This window comes from Rattus norvegicus, chromosome 11, assembly GCF_021556685.1.
Source record: "Rattus norvegicus strain SHRSP/BbbUtx chromosome 11, alternate assembly SHRSP_T2T, whole genome shotgun sequence".
NCBI lineage: Eukaryota > Metazoa > Chordata > Mammalia > Rodentia > Muridae > Rattus > Rattus norvegicus.
Genome location: NC_141544.1, coordinates 64,648,655 through 64,665,274, shown reverse-complemented (window position 1 = coordinate 64,665,274; position 16,620 = coordinate 64,648,655). Strand labels below are relative to the sequence as shown.

At 41.6% G+C, this 16,620-nt stretch overlaps 1 protein-coding gene across 16 annotated transcripts in view; it reads left to right on the top strand.

Annotated features, from left to right (window-relative positions):
- Cd47 (Cd47 molecule) overlaps positions 1-16,620 on the top strand; it is a 63,394-nt gene that overhangs the window by 10,250 nt on the left and 36,524 nt on the right. For 9 of the 16 annotated variants that reach the window (XR_015632723.1, XR_015632724.1, XR_015632726.1 and 6 more), the window contains exon 2: positions 1,313-1,660. Coding sequence is in view for 8 of the 16 variants with exons in the window: in XM_087575983.1 (XP_087432109.1) it covers positions 1,313-1,660 (348 nt within the window). In the remaining 8 variants the exon portion in view is untranslated. Of the gene's footprint in view, positions 1-1,312; positions 1,661-2,499; positions 2,614-16,620 lie in introns of all 16 variants that reach the window. The other 7 variants (XR_015632722.1, XR_015632721.1, XR_015632725.1 and 4 more) reach the window with 1 other exon arrangement.

Here is a 16,620-nt window from a genome sequence, read left to right as displayed (position 1 = left end):
TTCTTAGTTGTTTTCTCCTGCATTGCTCCTTAGTGTTCTAGGAAGTCTAGGAAGGGTCGTTCACTCTGACGCTTCTTATTAAACCGTGCTATAGGAGATTGACTTGCTCAGCACTGCACACCAGCGTGCCAGGCAGAGGACTTGTGTTTGAGTTTTCTTGAACACAGTGCAGAGTGTATTCTGGTGTAGAACCTTACATTCACCCCCCGATGAGTGTTTATTAATAATTATACTTAGAGTAATATTTTATGCCTTCAATTTTATGTCTAGTTTACATAGAAGGAGGAAATATTAAAGATTAACAGGGCCAATGTTTTATATTTGTTGGTACTTTGAGTTTCGATGGAAAAGTCAACAAGCTAGTCAGATAAGAGCTTTTGATAAGCGGTCATGTTGTATAATACAACTGGAGTTTCTCCACATCTTTGCCATTCGAGTGGAATGGGAAGCAGGGTACCAGGGCGGTTTATTGCCATTGAGAACAGCCAATGGGCATCTCTACCCATCAACAGCATCTGCTGTTGGTTTCAACTTGTTTCTTGGCTTTTAGGGTAGTTTATGGTTTATTGGAGGAAGAAATACCTGTAATCTACATTTCAGAATTGTTCTGTAGACTCAATGAAATGTCGGGGTAGGAGAAATGCCATTCAATTGTGTGCCAGCCTTTGTGAGACTTGCATACAAAGTGTCTATCGCTGTCTCTTTTGAAGTGGGAAATAGCCACAGAGAACATTTTTTTCCCTCGTTAGTATTCCAAGACTTCCCATCCTCTTGGAAAGATAAGATTTGATTCATTCCAGTTGCTTTGTATATTAAAGTATAATAGAACTGGCCACTTTTTTTTTTTTTTGGGTTATGCAGCCTGAGTGAAGAGATAAATTTCGTATCACTTTAGCACATTGCATCTAGAAGACATGTATAGAAGTTGAGCCCGAATAGAATATTTGGTTTTCTATTCATGGTGTTCCCATAGTAAGGATAGTATTTTCCTACTTATATCAGTAAGCAGACATGATTACTTCAGAGCTTGCGAAGCTAGATACTGTACCTTGCATATTCCAACACAATTGGTAAATTTATCCCCAAGATGCATGGTAATGCATACTTTGTAGTATTAAGACCGAATAAAGGAAAGCTATAGTCTACTAGCTGGTGTGCAAATGATTTGTTGCTGTTTTTCACCTTGCTCTTGTATTACAAGCATAAATGAACAATTGAAGTAGCCTTCTTTATGTTAATGGTTTGTAATACACCTAAGATAATAGATCACGTATGCGGATTTTAATGAAATGTTTTTGTGTCTGTATTCCAGGTTCAGCTCAACTCCTGCTTAGTAAAGTCAAATCTGTAGAGTTCACGTCATGCAATGACACTGTGGTCATCCCTTGCAAAGTCCTTAATGTGGAAGCCCAAAGCACCGATGAAATGTTTGTGAAGTGGAAGTTGAACAAATCGTATATTTTCATCTATGATGGAAATAAAAATAGCACTACTAGAGAACAAAACTTTACCAGTGCAAAAATCTCGGTCTCAGACTTGCTCAAAGGCATTGCCTCTTTGACAATGGATACCCATGAGGCTGTGGTGGGAAACTACACCTGTGAAGTGACTGAGCTTTCCAGAGAAGGCAAAACAGTTATAGAGCTGAAAAACCGCCCAGGTAAGTGATGCAGTTTGCTTGTTCTGAGTCTCCTGTTGAAATATGGTTGCCACTGTGGGAGTCCTGTGAGGTGGGACCTTGAAGAAGTCACTAGGAGGAATTAAGGCTCTTCTCGGGCAGGTGGACTGGCCATCTGGAGAGAAACAGGACACTCATGTTTCTGTCTCTTTTACAAACACTCGCCATCTAGCTCCTCTACAGTGTTGTGAGGTAGCACAAAGATCTGTCTCAGAAACTGAGCAGGCGCCAACACTGTGCCGTGGAACTTAGAGGCCTCAGAACCAGAAACCAAGTTAGGGTGCTTATAAGTCACCTCTTCCTGGTACCCTGTTGCTGCAGGAGAAAGCAGACTCTTAAAGCAAGTAAAAGTAAGACCATGAAACTTATCTAAAGGCCTCCTGTGAAACCGACCCTCTTAGAAAGAGAGCACAATAGTAGCCAGACTTGTCTCCCTTTTATAGCTCCTTGTCTCAGGAGCAAGGCCTAGCCTCAGCTATATAACACATCTGAGGCTAGCCAGGGCAATAGGAAACCTCGTTACAAACAACCTCTTCCATTGAGGTAATGGGTGTTTCCGTTCGTTGTGATCAAATGTCATCAAATGTAATTAATCTGAGTGTGGTGGCCCATGAGTGATCTCAACACTGCAGAGGCTGAGACAGAAGGATTGTTGCAAATTCGAGGCAAACCTGGACTCCATAGTGAGTTACAGAAGAGGTTCAGGGGAAGACCTCACCTTACCAAACCAAAATAAACTTTTGCAAGCAAAATGTACTTTTTATTATTCTATTAATTTGTCAAGTTCCTCCTGGTTATTTCGTCTTTTTGTGGTCTTATAGCCTTCAACACTGACCAAGGATCAGACTGTTCTTACCCCACTACCACTACCACTACCACTACCACTACCACTACCCCTCCAGGGAACGAGAAGGAGAAAGGAGGTTGCACATTAGGTAATCATGCTGATTCCTGGAGGCTTCTGTGGCCAGCTTGCTACACTTGCCAGCAACTGGGGAAGCAGGGATTCAACTTAACCGAATTGAATTCAGTCTTGATGCTAGCGCCCAGACTTTTCATGAGTGGGTTGGTGAGTTGTGGACGGCAGTGTTGTTATCTGAAATAAACAGTCTCCTTTCTTTTCTATATTTTGCTGTGCTGGCTGATTTTTTTAGAACCACATTACAAGGGATCTTAACAGTTTTAAAGAGTGCATCTTAAGTTCTACTTAATTCGAAAGGTGTGTTGCAGACCTCAGGGTTGATGACACTTTGAGAACCAGCTCTGGGTGGGGATCAGGACTGCTGAATTAGGTCAGCACTTCCCATCTGTTCTTGCTTTTAAAATTACAAAATGTCCGTTAGCAGATGGGGAGGGGTGGGCTGGCCTGATTAAATATTCTGACCCAGGATTAGACATCACGCAATCTGAGTTACACACCCTGTTCAGGACTCACTGTTCACCCCATTCCTCAAGGAAGACTCTTCACTGAGTCCAAGATGCCTATCTCTGAAATGAGGATGGAAATCTCATATATCTTGGGTATTTGTTTGATGTGGTGTCGACATACTGCCCGGAAGTCTGCTGAGAAGGGAAGGAACGGCTTAGGCAAGAAGAATTTGGGAGGCCTCTGCACAGAAGCTCACATATACCTTACGTTGTGATCGATGTTAATTTGGGTTGTTTTTTTTTTTTTAAATGTCTGCCTTTCAGGACGATCTGGTCAGTCAGTAGTGTGTACAGGAGGAGATCATCCTCTACCTAGTTGGAGATTTTCTGAGAGAGTGGATAGGAGGTTCACGGGAGTGAAAGGGCCAGACATTAGGAACAGTGGTTTGGATCACTGAGAAAAACCGATTGAAAAAACAAACAAAACCAAACAACAGCAACAAACAAACAAGCAAGAACAAACCATAAGTTTGAGACTGAAAAAGACACAAGTGGAACGGAGATGAGTGGGATGGGAATCCCAGTGTCTGAGAGGACATCTTGTTTTGTATATAACTGTCTTGTCCTTGTTTGCAAGATACCTTCTCCTCCATCCTCCGGACAGAACTAAGAGCCAGGCTTCATTTTGTGCCATTAAGAATGGGAAAGTTTTGTTGTATACAACATGAAAATTCTACCAGAAGCTTGAAGTTTCTGAGTTTTTATGTGTTTTTAATTAAAAAGTAAATAAATAAATAACTGGTGTTGCATGGGAGGAATCGGAGATAGAGAAGTGCTGCGTACCTTTAGTCACCCTAAGTGGTTGCATCTAATGTAGCTGTGCCCTGGTTATCAGAACCAAGGGGTTCACGGTTGTCCCGTGTAAGGGTCTCTGTTATTTCATCCCACTTGGCTAACCGCCATTTTGATCTCAATATGGAGCAGGTAGATGAGCACAAGCATCCTCATGCTAATCCTTCAGGCGCTCACCACGCCTTGGGTTGCTCCTGACTGGCAGACACTAATGTGTCATCCACATCTGTGACTCTGAAACTCAATAATAATTCATCAATGAGTTATTGAGTTATAATGGATGTATATGGATATATAATGGATATTATATATATATATAATATATTCATATTATAATCAACGAATAACAAATGATCTTCCAAGGTGTGCCCCACTCGGCACGATGCCCTTGAGATGGTGGGTTTCTTGTGTTTGACTGTGTTTTATTTGTTTGCTTATAACTTGTCACAGATGTTCATAACAAATGCTAACCCCGTGGGTTCTTGCTAAGGCGTATCCCATTGATTTCTTATTAGCTTGTTTAATCATTCACCTCAGCAAGAAATTTTGATCACTTTCAATTTTGGGTTATCCATTAAGTATATGCTGATGTTTTCTTTTTTTTTAAAGGAAACCACTAACAGGTTTCCGGAGTGGCTGTTCTTTCTTACGTTAATGTCAGCAATATGAATGCCCAAATCCCTCTGTATCTTTGTTGTGATATTTTGCTGCTGTTTTGTAACATTTTCTCTTTTTTAAACGTTGTGGGTAATTCAGTTTTAAAATTAGCATACGAGGTATGGAAATACTATGGCATCTTCAACGTGTATTTTAGTAGATTCTCTTGCCCCCCTTGTCTCCCGGCTCCTGTTACTTCTGGCCCCTTCCTTGGAACCCCCTCCCCCAGTCTCTTTGCTTCATCCGTGTACCCTGTGTTTTTTGTCTACTTCCCGTCTTTTCTAATCATCCATTTTCATCATTTTGTGGTCTCCTTTATAGCATTTTAGACTTTCTCCATATTTACACACACACACACACACACACACACACACACACACACACACACACACACACACACACACAGAGGCTAGGGCCTGCACATGAAAGAGAACATGTGTCCTTTGTCTTTGCAGAACCATCGCTTGCCCTGCAAGCTTCATTGCTTTGTTGTCTTGCAGCTGAATAAGATCCTCTGTGTATATCACCACTTTTCATTATCCATCCATTATTCACTTGGGCTGGCTCCGTGGCCTTGCCGTTGTGTGGAGTGCAGTGGTAACATGGCTGTGCTCCTGTCTCTTTGGTAGGCTATGCAACCATTTGGGTATGTGGTTAAAAGTTATCGTGTAGTTGAGTTACACAATAGGGTATTGGTTTTTTTTTTTTTTTCAATTTTTTTTTTTTTTTTGAGAAGCTTCCTTACTTCCTTCTGTAATGGCGGCACTTGTTTGAACTACCACCAGCAAATAAAGAAATAAAACGTTGCTTCTTTCCTTGCATCCTCATGAGCATCTATGTCAGATTTCTCGATGATAGCCATTCTGACTAGGATGAGATGGTATCTCAAAGCAGCTTTCATTTGCAATTCCGTGATAACTAAGGGTACTGAAGACGTTTTAAAATTTATCTTGGCCATTTGTGTCTCCTCCTTTGAGAATTGTTCATGTAACAGCCTATTTATTGATTGGCAGTTTTTTTCCCTTTTAGTTTTGGCTCTTTGTAAATTCTGGTATTAACCTATTTGAGTATAGCCGTTAAAGATACTGTAGCTGTCTGTTGACTTGGCTGATAGTCTCTTTGCTGTGCAGAAACTTTTATTTTATGTCGTTACATCTGTTGATTCTTGGAGTTGGTTCTTGCACTGTTAGAGATCTATTCCAAAAGTACTTACCTAAACATTTATCTTAAAATGTATACTGTAAATTTTCCTCTAATAATTTCAGTGTTCTGCATTTTAAATTAAGGTGTTTGATCCATTTATAGCTGGTTTTTATATGGAAAAACCAAAACGGATCTGAAGATTCTACGGGAAGAGGTCCAATTTGGCCATCACCATTCCTTTGAATACACTACCTTTTTATCAACTGCATATTTTTTGATATCTTTGTTCGTTTCTATGTTCTGTTCCATTGGTCCCCTTGCCTAGTTTGTTTTCTGCATTTATCACTGTAATTCTGCAGTATGATGAAGCCATACACACAGTGCCCCCAGCGCCGCTTTCCTCTTTAGGGATACCTCATCTGTGGTCTTCTGTGGTTCCATGTGGACTCTGGGATTGCTTTTTCTTTTTCTTTTTCTAGCATTGGAATTCTGATATGAATTATATTGAATCTTTAAATGACTTTTGATAATATAGACACTTTCGTTATACTAATTTCATCACACCAGAACTATGGAATGGCCTTTGATCCATTGTCTAGTATTTCCTTTGATGTCCTTTGTCCATGCTTTTAAGTTCTCATTGCTATTTTTCACTCCCTTGGATAGTTCTGTTTCTAACTGTGTTGGCAATGACACATAATTTCTTTCTCTGTGAGTTCACTGTTAGTATTTATGAAGGCTACTGATTCTTGTATATTTATTTTGTATCTTGCAACTTCACTAAAAGTGTATATTTATGTTAGAGTATATAGAGTCTTTCAAATATATGTTCATGCCATCTGCAAATAGGGATGGTTTGACCTCTCCCCTTCCTGTTTCTATTTTTTTTCATGTATTTCTCCTGTTGTAATGCTATAACTTCAAGCACTACATTGGCTTAGAACATTGAAGTTGGTGCCATCTCATTCCTGATTTCTGAGACAATGCTCTCAGTTGTTGCCTGTTTGCTACAATGTTGGCTCGAGTGTATTTGCCTTTATTATTTTGCCATATACATACATATCTATCTATCTATATATATATCTATCTATATCTACATATATATTGGCAATGTGGCATTACATATATCCCCAGGACTTTTATCATGAAGGTACATTGAAGTTGTCAGATGCTCTTTCTGTATTATTGAGATGATGATATAATCCTTTAGTTATCATATATGGTATACACTTACTGATTTGTGTATGCTGAACCACACCCATGGATGAAACCCTTTGGTCATGGTGTAGGATCTTTTTCATATATTCTTGAGTTTAAGAAATTCGAAGTTTTGTACCTATGTTCCTAAGGGAAATTGCTATGTAGTTTTCTTTTCTTTTTTTATGTCTTTGATACTAGCATAATAATAGCTTTGTAGGATAAATTTGGTGGTGTTCCTTCCCCTTCTATTCTGTGGAACAAATTGAGGACTGTTGGAATTGGATCTTCCTTGAAATTGTGGTACAATTCAGCAGTAATTCCATGTTATCCTGGGCTTTTCTTTTGTGTGGGGACTTTTGATTAAAGCTTCAATCTTGTTGCTTGTAATGGGTCAATTTAAATTACTCATATCGTCTGTCTTTAATTTTGATAAATGATATGCATTTAGAAATGCATCCATTCTTCTTAGGTTTTTGTAGCTTTTTGGAGTACGTGCTCTCAAAGCATTCCTAATGGTGCTCTGGGTCACCTCCTCCTTTTCTTTTGTCAGGTTAGTTAAGGGTTTATCAATTTCATTAACCAAGTCTTTGATCTTCAGTATTGCTCTTCAATCCCTATGTCATCACTTTCTTTCACAGACTTTATCATTCTCTGCCATCGTTGGGTTTGGGGCTGTCCTCTGGCTTTTCTAGAGCCTTGAAGTGTATGGTGTTGTTTATATGAGATGTTTCTCACTTACTAGTATTATTATTAGTATAAGTGCTTATCATTGTGTACAAGATAGTCTTGGCTGAATCCCAGAGGTTGCTTCTCTCTGGTTGAAAATACATTGTCTTGTCTCTCACTGGTTTCATAGTTTCTCTTCCTGTTGATTACTACTTTTATTTCCTGGTGTTCTGATAAAAGACAAGGAATTATCTCAGCTTTTTTCCCTTTGAGTTTGATTTGTGACCTATTGTGTAACCAGTTTGAAATAAATGGAAGGTGGCAAAGGGTTGTGTTGGGCAGTTGTCTAATATTCTTTATGTTTCTTTGTCACATTTTCTTCATTGCTAGGATGACTTTGTTCTCTTTCTTGCAGTTCTATGTGGATGTTTGTTTCTGTTTGTTTTTCTGTGATTCTTCCTAGAAAGGAGTGCTGTGTAAAGATCCCCCGTGGAGACTGACCAAGTTTGGTGTTGATCTTAGTAAAGTCATCTGAGGTTGCTGAGATGTCTGGTCTTATCAAGGTGATTGCAGGTCACCAATGGGCCGCACACTGATCACCAGCGCAACCACGTGTATTAAACTTGCTTGTCTCACTCTGAACTCCATAAACTTCTGAGAGCTGGAGTCAGAATCCCAATTGCTCACTACTGGAGCCAAAGACATGGTTCCCTGATAAACACTAGAGCCAAAGACCCAGTGCCGTGGTGGACTCTGGGAATATTGGAGTCCAAACCTCAGCTGTGCTGTGAACTTTGGGGCTGCTGGCATCAAAATCCAGGTCCTAGCAACTTTTATAGTTAACTTACAGAACGTTGTTTTTTTTAAGTTGGATATTTTATTTATTTACATTTCAAAGTTTATCCCCTTTCACAGTTTCTTCTCTGCAAACTCCCTATCCCTTCCCCCCTTATCCTGCTTCTATGATGGCGCTGTCCCACTGACCCACCCACTCCTACTTCACTGCCCTAACATTCCTCTACACTAGGGCATCAAGCCTTCACAGGAACAAGGGCTTCCCCTCCCATTGATACCAGATAAGGCCCCTTCAGCTCCTTCAGTCCTTCCCCTAACTCTTTCATTGGGGGGCCCAATGATCAGTCTGATGATTGACTTCAAGCATTCACATCTATATTTGTCAGGATCTGGCAGAGCCTCTCAGTAGACAGCTGTATTAGGCTCTTGTCAGCAAGCACTTCTTGATATCAGCAATAGTATCTGGGTTTGATGTCTGCATGTGGGATGGAACCTTAAGTGGGACAGTCTCTGAATGGCTTTTCCTTCTGTCTCTGCTCTACTTTTTCTCCCTGTATTTCCTTTAGACAGGAGCAATTCTGGGTTAAAATTTTGGAGATGAGTGGGTGGCCCCATCCCTCATGTGGATGGCTATGTCTCTGGATATGGTCTGGACAGGTTCTCCCTCCCCTTTGTGGGATATTTCAGCTAATGTCATCCCTGTGGGGTCCTGGGAGGTTCTAGTTTTCCTGGCATCTGGGACTTTCTGGTTGCTATCTCTAGTTCTCCATCCTCCTTTGCTACACAGCTCTGTTCAATTTTCTGACCCTCTGTACATCTCTTCTATCTCCTCCCAGATCTGATTCTGCCCCTCTCTTTCCCCTCCCCCTCCTCTTTTCCTTCCAAGTCTCTCCCACCTTCTACTTCCCTTGATTACTTTGTCCCCCCTCTAAGTAGGACTGAAGCATCCACTCTTTGGTCTTCCTTCCTCTTGAGCTTCATGTGGTCCATGAGTTGTATCATGGGTATTCCAAGCTCTTTGCCTAATAGTCACTTATGCCCTTGCATTTGGAGCATAGACATTCAGAATTGACTTTTTTGATAACTTTTGGTTGAAAGTTGATTTTATTTGGTATTAAAATGGCCACTCCAGCTTGTGTCTTGGGACCATTTGCTTGGAAGATGGTTTTACTCTGAGGTAGTGTCTGTCTTTGTCACTGAGGTGTGTTTCCTGTATGCAGCAAAATGCTGGATCCTCTTTATGTATCCCGTCAGTTAGCCTATGTCTTTTTATTGGGGAATTGAGTCCATTGATGTTGAGAGATATTAAGGAAAAGTGATTGTTGCTTCCTGTAATTTTTGTTGTTAGAGGTGAAATTATGTTTGTATGTGTATCTGCTTTTGACTTTGTTGAGAGAAGATTATTTTCTTGCTTTTTCTAGGGTATAGTTTCCCTCCTTGTGTTGGAATTTTTTATCTGTTATCCTTTGTTGGGCTGGATTTGTGGAAAGATATTGTATAAACTTGGTTTTGTCATGGATAGCATTTTCATCCATTTACACCACTGTGCTTTGTTCTTATTTGCCTCCCCTTACTGCCTTCCCTTGACCTTAACCTCTGCTTGCTGCTCCCTTTCTCCCCTACAATTCGTCTCTACTAGAGCTTTTGTGTCCCATGTAGCCCAACATCTCTCCTGTTCCTGGCCCCCATTTCCTTTAGAGCTAGGTCTCCCTTCTCACAGTCTTCTATTTGCATGTTTAACACATACATACTTAATTATTTACATATTTGTAAATACATGTAAAACAAGAGGGATAGGTGAGGATGGCTTGTTTTACTTAACACAATGATTCCCAGGTCTAATTTCCTGCAGATGTCATAGTTTTCTCCTTCCATATAGCTAAATAAACCCCCATTGTGTGTACACACCACTTTTTTTTTTTCCTCTATTCGTTGATGGCCATGTGGGCTATTTCCTCGCCTTGGTTATTGTGAGTAGTACAACAATATAAGAATCCCTCAGGTTTACTTAGGACTGATATAGACAGAGCTTATACTAGTTCTACTTTTAGTTTTTGGAAAGAGGGACGTCTTTACTGACTTCCAGGACTCTGTGTTCAGTCCTGTGGCCCAATTGTTGACCAGATGAATTTGTGTTCATATTTTGGAGTTCTTTGCAGGTTTTACGTGATAATCCTCTCTCTACTCTGTTGTTGCAAAAGGTATTCTCCTATCCTGTAGGTTGTCTTTTGTTCTTGGAGCCATTTTTGAGTGGGAAAGGGGTCAGTAAAATAAGCCTTGGCATCCAGGATTATTTTTGGGAGAATATGTATTTGTTACAATAATGGTGCTTATTTTGTGGACTTGGGGATTTAGATATGAGGAATCATTTTTACCGTGTTGAGTTTTTTTTTTTTTGCAAATGTAAGCATAAGTGAGAAAGAGAAATTGTCCAGGATGTAATTGCATTCCACTTAGTGGAACACAGGTAATGGTGACCATTTGTTGCTTCGGAGCACGAGTGCTAACAGTGTGCAAATGACATCCATGCCTTTCTAGGCCAGTGCTCCAGGACTTGAGTTTAGAGAAAGCCTTTTTTCTTTCCTTTTTGTTTTATATTTCATCATTTCCTAACATAGGAAAACTTAAAGAGGCTCAACATACCTTGACTCAGGGTCTTTTAAAAATGGTTATTAGTATTTACTAAAAATCATGATGGTTCTCATCATCTTTTCACTCAGGTGTATAGTGTATTTTGATCGTATTCACCCCACTACCCTCTCTGTCCTCGCGTTCCCACTGATCGCCATTCTTCTTTCCAAATAACTCCACGTCTACTTTCATGCTCCTTTTGAGTATGTGTATGTGGTCCAATGACTTTTAGAAGTGCTGCTTCTAGAAACATGGGGTCGGGGGAGGCTTATGTACAAGAGCAGGGACAACTTACCAGTGTCTGTACTGTGAGGAGTGGTGGACACCTGAGTGGTGAAGTCTGGAATGAATATGGGCTGTTGACACGGCCGTGGCCATATCAAAGTCCTTGGGAAGGTGGCAAAGCCTGACACCACCCCACGGCGGGGCTGAGGCTCAGAGTAATGGCAAAGCCTTTGCCTGGCCCACGCCGAGGTTGCTAGTGTGTGCAGGAACTGTCCACCGTAGCTTTGTCCCCTCCCTCTGATATTTCACAGCCTGAAAGCTGCCCTCCTAATGGAGACTCTTGCCACCCAGGTTAGCTTAAGTCCTCGTTTAGCTGTAAGGTATGTCCTTGCCCCTTATTCAGCTCTAGAAGGTAAGCATGCTGAGCTTCAGGAGTGCTGCAGTGTCCCCATTCGAGAGCCCATGCCAGTCAGCCCCAGCATTTCTGACTGTCTGTCTGTGTGTGCGTGTTTGTCCTTTCTTCATGCTCTTGTTATCTCAGTCAGGTCAAGTCCCTGAGATCTGTGCAAAGATGTAATGTGATACCACAAAGCAAACAAACCAAAAGGAAGGAACAAAACCCCCAAATCATGTCTCTCCTTCAACTCCCATACCTGTTAACTGGCTGTAGATTCTTAGAGAAGGGCGAGAGCTTGTGAGTCCCTCTCCGCTCCGTAACAGGACATTGACAGCTCCAATCTTGTGCAGATCTTGGGTATGCAGTCACAGTTGTTGTGAGTTGAATAGAACAATGGCTTTGTCATGCTTAGAAGACAGTATTCCACAATACTAAGCCCTGTCCTCAGGTCCTTACACTTCCCCCTTCTGAACTTTGCAGGTGGTGGTACAGTGTCCCGTTCATGGCTGCATAGTCAGTAGTCACATACTCTCCAAGTCTTTGCTCCTTAATTATTTTTTATCAGCAAAATGAGAATGCTGTCTCCATCACAGTGTTCTGAGCTAGAAATAAGCTATCTCCTTGACAAAGATTCACTGGGTACTGACTGTGGGTTGGGTGCCAAGGTGGGCAGTGTGGATTCAATGATGCTACTGACGTTCTAGGTAGTGAGTACAGTATAGATGACAAGCGGGTTATGGATGGCATCCCGTTTGAGTGCATCCCAGATGAATTATTTACGTCGTGGGCTGTGCTTTGCTCAAAGCTCTGGAACACAGACGTAGGTGTTACCTCTTCTCAGCACAGAAAACAAATGAGATTCAAGTAATGTGTTCAAGGTCAAACACACATCCAGGACTTTAACCTAGATTTCCGTGTGTTGAAAAAAATAGCATAAGATATAATTACTATGAAAACATTTATAAATATGTAAACGATAAAACTTAAAATTAGCTATTAATAGTTCTGTTGTCAATGGTACAGAAAACTTAGGATACTTACACTAAGGACCTAAGCATTCTAGATTTTGTGAGAACAGACCAGCTTAACACTGTTAAGTTCTGTTGTCATCCACATGCTATAAGCTGTGTTCATAGTGATGACACAAAGCTACTGCAGAGTTCTTCTGTCCATTGTCACGAGAGCACTGAAGCTTCAAGCAGTGCACATTCATTAGCTAACAGTTCTATAGTTCTGATCATGATGTGACAATACCCTAGGTTTGATTCTATGACAGAAAAGATACTGACCACAGTCTATTCTCAAAGGGATTTTATGACCCTGTTAAAAGCTCACATAGTTCCACAGAATTCAGTTCCTTGACATAGCAAGATTGAGGTCCCCACTTTGCAGGATGTCTGCCGGGGTCTTCCCTCTACTTCTGCAGGTTCAGACTGGCCTTTGCCATGTTGTCCTGCCCCTGTGCGATGTCAGGGAAAGGGACTTTTATCTCACCGAACCCTTCTAGTGTCTACAACTTCCTTTTCCAGGAAGAGTCCAAGGCCTTTTGAGAATTATTTGATTTGGACCAACTTTTGCCCTTCAAGGACAACCTCTCATTGTGAATGTCAACTGATTATCATCTTAATTGCATGAGCAAGCTTCCTTCTCTAGTTGTAATAGTTACAGGAACTCATACTCAGTCTTAGATACAGAAAAAGAGAATTGCACAGGTAATTATGTCAGGGATTTGGGAGGTCACCTAACAATTCCGACTAGCAAATGTAAACTAGCCATGTTGACACCCCAAAAAAGCCATCATAACCCTGAAGCATCAAGTCAAGACTTTGTTGAATTCTAATGTTAGAGATTTTATTGTGATCTTTTGCCAAAGCTCATTTTGCTATGTTTTGGAAATTTGCACATGTATATTTTATAGTATTTTTTATTTCTTGAAATTATACCATTTCCCCTTCCCTTTACTTCCTCCAGCCTCTACCCTGTAAGCATCCCTCATTCTCTCAAATTCAAGGTGTCTTGAGCGCACGCGCGCGCACACACACACACACACACACACACACACACACACACACACTTCTAAATATTCAAATATAAACTGCTAGGTCCATATAATGTTACTTGTATGTGTATGGTCTCATTGACCATTGGATATTGAATAACCAATTAAGGAATTCTTCCCAGGGGAAACCCATACTCCCACTCTCAGCATTCCCCAGTTGCCTGCCAGTAGTTCTTTGTCTGGGGTTAAGGCTCAAGAGCTTTCCCAGTCTGAGGTTAGCATGGCCGATGGTGATGTCATTGTGTAGGTAGCCATGTTGATGAGACTTCATGGGTTTTGCCTCTGTAGTTTCTAGGAGACACATTCTCACAGAAAGCTTTCTGTCTTTCTGCCCCAAAGTCAGCAAAAAATCCCCAAGGCTTACACACAGGAGTTATATCACAGGTATATTTGTTGGGATTGGAGATGGCACAGTCTCTTGTTGTCTGCATTTTCATCAGCTATGATTTTTGCTTTTTTTTTTTTAAATAATGGACTCTGTTGCAAGGAAAAGTTCCTTTGGCGAAGTGTGGGAAATACACTTACTTGTGGGCACACAGATAAATACGTAGACTGTTTTCAGGGATTATGCCAGTTTGGAGACCTGGCTGTGGTGGGCTCTCCTCCAAGATCCATGACGCCACACTAGCCCTGTGTAGTTGGCTAGGTTTACAGTACTAAGCAGAGTTTCCCTCTTGCCGAGCAGGCCTTAGGTCCAACTAAAGAGCTTTGGTTACCACCAAGGTATATGGACCAGTGTTTCACCCCTAGGGTTACTGTGCCATGCTGGTCGTCGTGGTCATTCATAGGCATTCCCTCCTTTGCAAGATTTCTAGTTCCTTCCATAGAAGTTAGTCCTCAGGGAGAAGGCTTTTGAGGCAGATCCATCTCAGGTCCTCCAAGTCCCCTGTCTGAAGTTCACACTGTCTTCAGCAACAGAGTCTTAGCCTTAGCCTCTGGGAGCTAACCATATGCAGCAGCAACAGCCTATGATGTTTCGGGAGTCTCTTGGATGCTCTTTACCAATAACTCAAAAGGGGATCCTCATGCCTGGTATCTATCTTGATAGTCTGTGGCTTTTATGGAGAGGATTGTCAGGCCAGAAGAGACAGTGTTGTTTAACCTGTATGTGTATGTATGCATTCGAGGAAGAGGAATGGTCCCTTCACCTTTTTAGGCAGGCCCATTTTGCAGAAGTGGCATCTTGAGTGTCACTAACAGGTTGGAGGCCAGGGTTAAACACTGAGCTACAGACCATACCCTCCTTAGATAGTATCGAGTCTGTTTTTTGATATAAGAAGTTCACTTTCCTGCTTGCCTTCTTCCTGATGAGGAACAGACGCCTGGGAGCACGTAGGGAAGAGTTGTCGGCACTAGCTCGGGTAGAAGCAGTGTGAATGTCCTTGGAGTATCTTTCCGAATTCTGAGATACTGTTCTTAGATCATTTTATGCTTAATTAATTTCCTTAATGCCATGGAAAGTCAGAACTGAAATGGATCTTAGAGACGTGCCTGGTCTCTCACTTCCCTTGGGGAGGAAGAGTTAATGGCACCTGACAACACCTCTTTAAATCAGTGGCTCAATGGACATCTAGATGGGTTTATATAAAACATTGGGAGCTTTCCCCTAGTGTTTTTTTGTTTTTTTTGTTTTTTGTTTTTGACAGGGTCCAGCTATGTAGTTTAGGCTGGCCTTGAACTCATGATACTTCTGCCTCAGCCTTCTCAGCGTTGACATTATAGAACTATAGCCACCATGCCTAGCTCAATCGGTTCTCCAGTCAGCTCAACTGATTTTTAAATATTCAGTTCAGTGAATCGGCATTTCCCCAGCGTAACAGATTAGAGAAAGGTAACACGTTTGTGGCTGTGGCAGGACCTAGACTCCAGCAGAAATCTGTGGCTGTCTTTTTAAACAAGAGTTGGTGACATCTCCCGGCCACCCTTCCCCGAATACTTGCCACCAGGGAACATGCAAACATCTTGTCGCAATGGGGGCAGGGTATGTGAAGTTTGCATCAATTTCTAACAGATTCTTATATGTTCCTAATAACAACTTTTGGCCGTAATATTTTTTGCTATGTATCATTTTCTCTCCATGAACTGCCCTCTTCCATGCCTCATTACGTCTGCATAGAGTCTTCCAGGTCTTGAGTAGTCATCAACTCTCTCGCAGCAGCTCATTCCCGATTTCTCTTGTGCCAGGTGGCTTGCCTGGGACCATTCCAGCTTGCCACATACTGCTTGGTGTGCTTTGCATAGACACCAGGCACCAGTAGCTCCCAGGAACCTGCCCGGCCTGACATGATCCTGTGGCCCATCCTGCAGTACTGACAAACATTTTAATTTAGTGTGGGATAGCAAGATGGCTCAGCTGGTAAAGACACTCCCTGCCAGGTCTCTGACTACTCAATCCCTCGGACAGATATAGTAAGTAGAAAGAGAGAACCAACCTCTGTAAGATGTTACTGGACACGTACGTGTGTGTGTGTGTGTGTGTGTGTGTGTGTGTGTATGTGTGTGTGTGTATTTTCTTTCCATCATAAGAACCTTTCAATGACATGTCATCCATCACTCCTGGACTTAAATCTCTATGCCCTAACAAGCTGTGAAAGCCATTATGATCTTGCCTTCACACACCCTTCCGGTCTAGACTGTGCCATTAGACTCCATCCATGGGGTCATCCATTTGGCTCCTTGGACTGCTGTGCTTGTCTCCTCTTCTCAGTCCTGACATGACAGGCTCCTTCACACACAAGACTCAGGTCAGTTCCTTCCCCCAGAGGCCTTGCCCTAACCACTGCCCCAAGGAATCTCCTCTCTACTTGTGCTCCTTCTTCGGGTCAGCATCCCCTGTGCTAATCTGCTTCTGTATCAAGGAGGGTGCTATCTATGATGGGCTTTCTTTGAATGTTGGTCGGATAACTGAAAATGAAGAGACAACTGTTGTTGAAAAGACCTGTTTTTGCT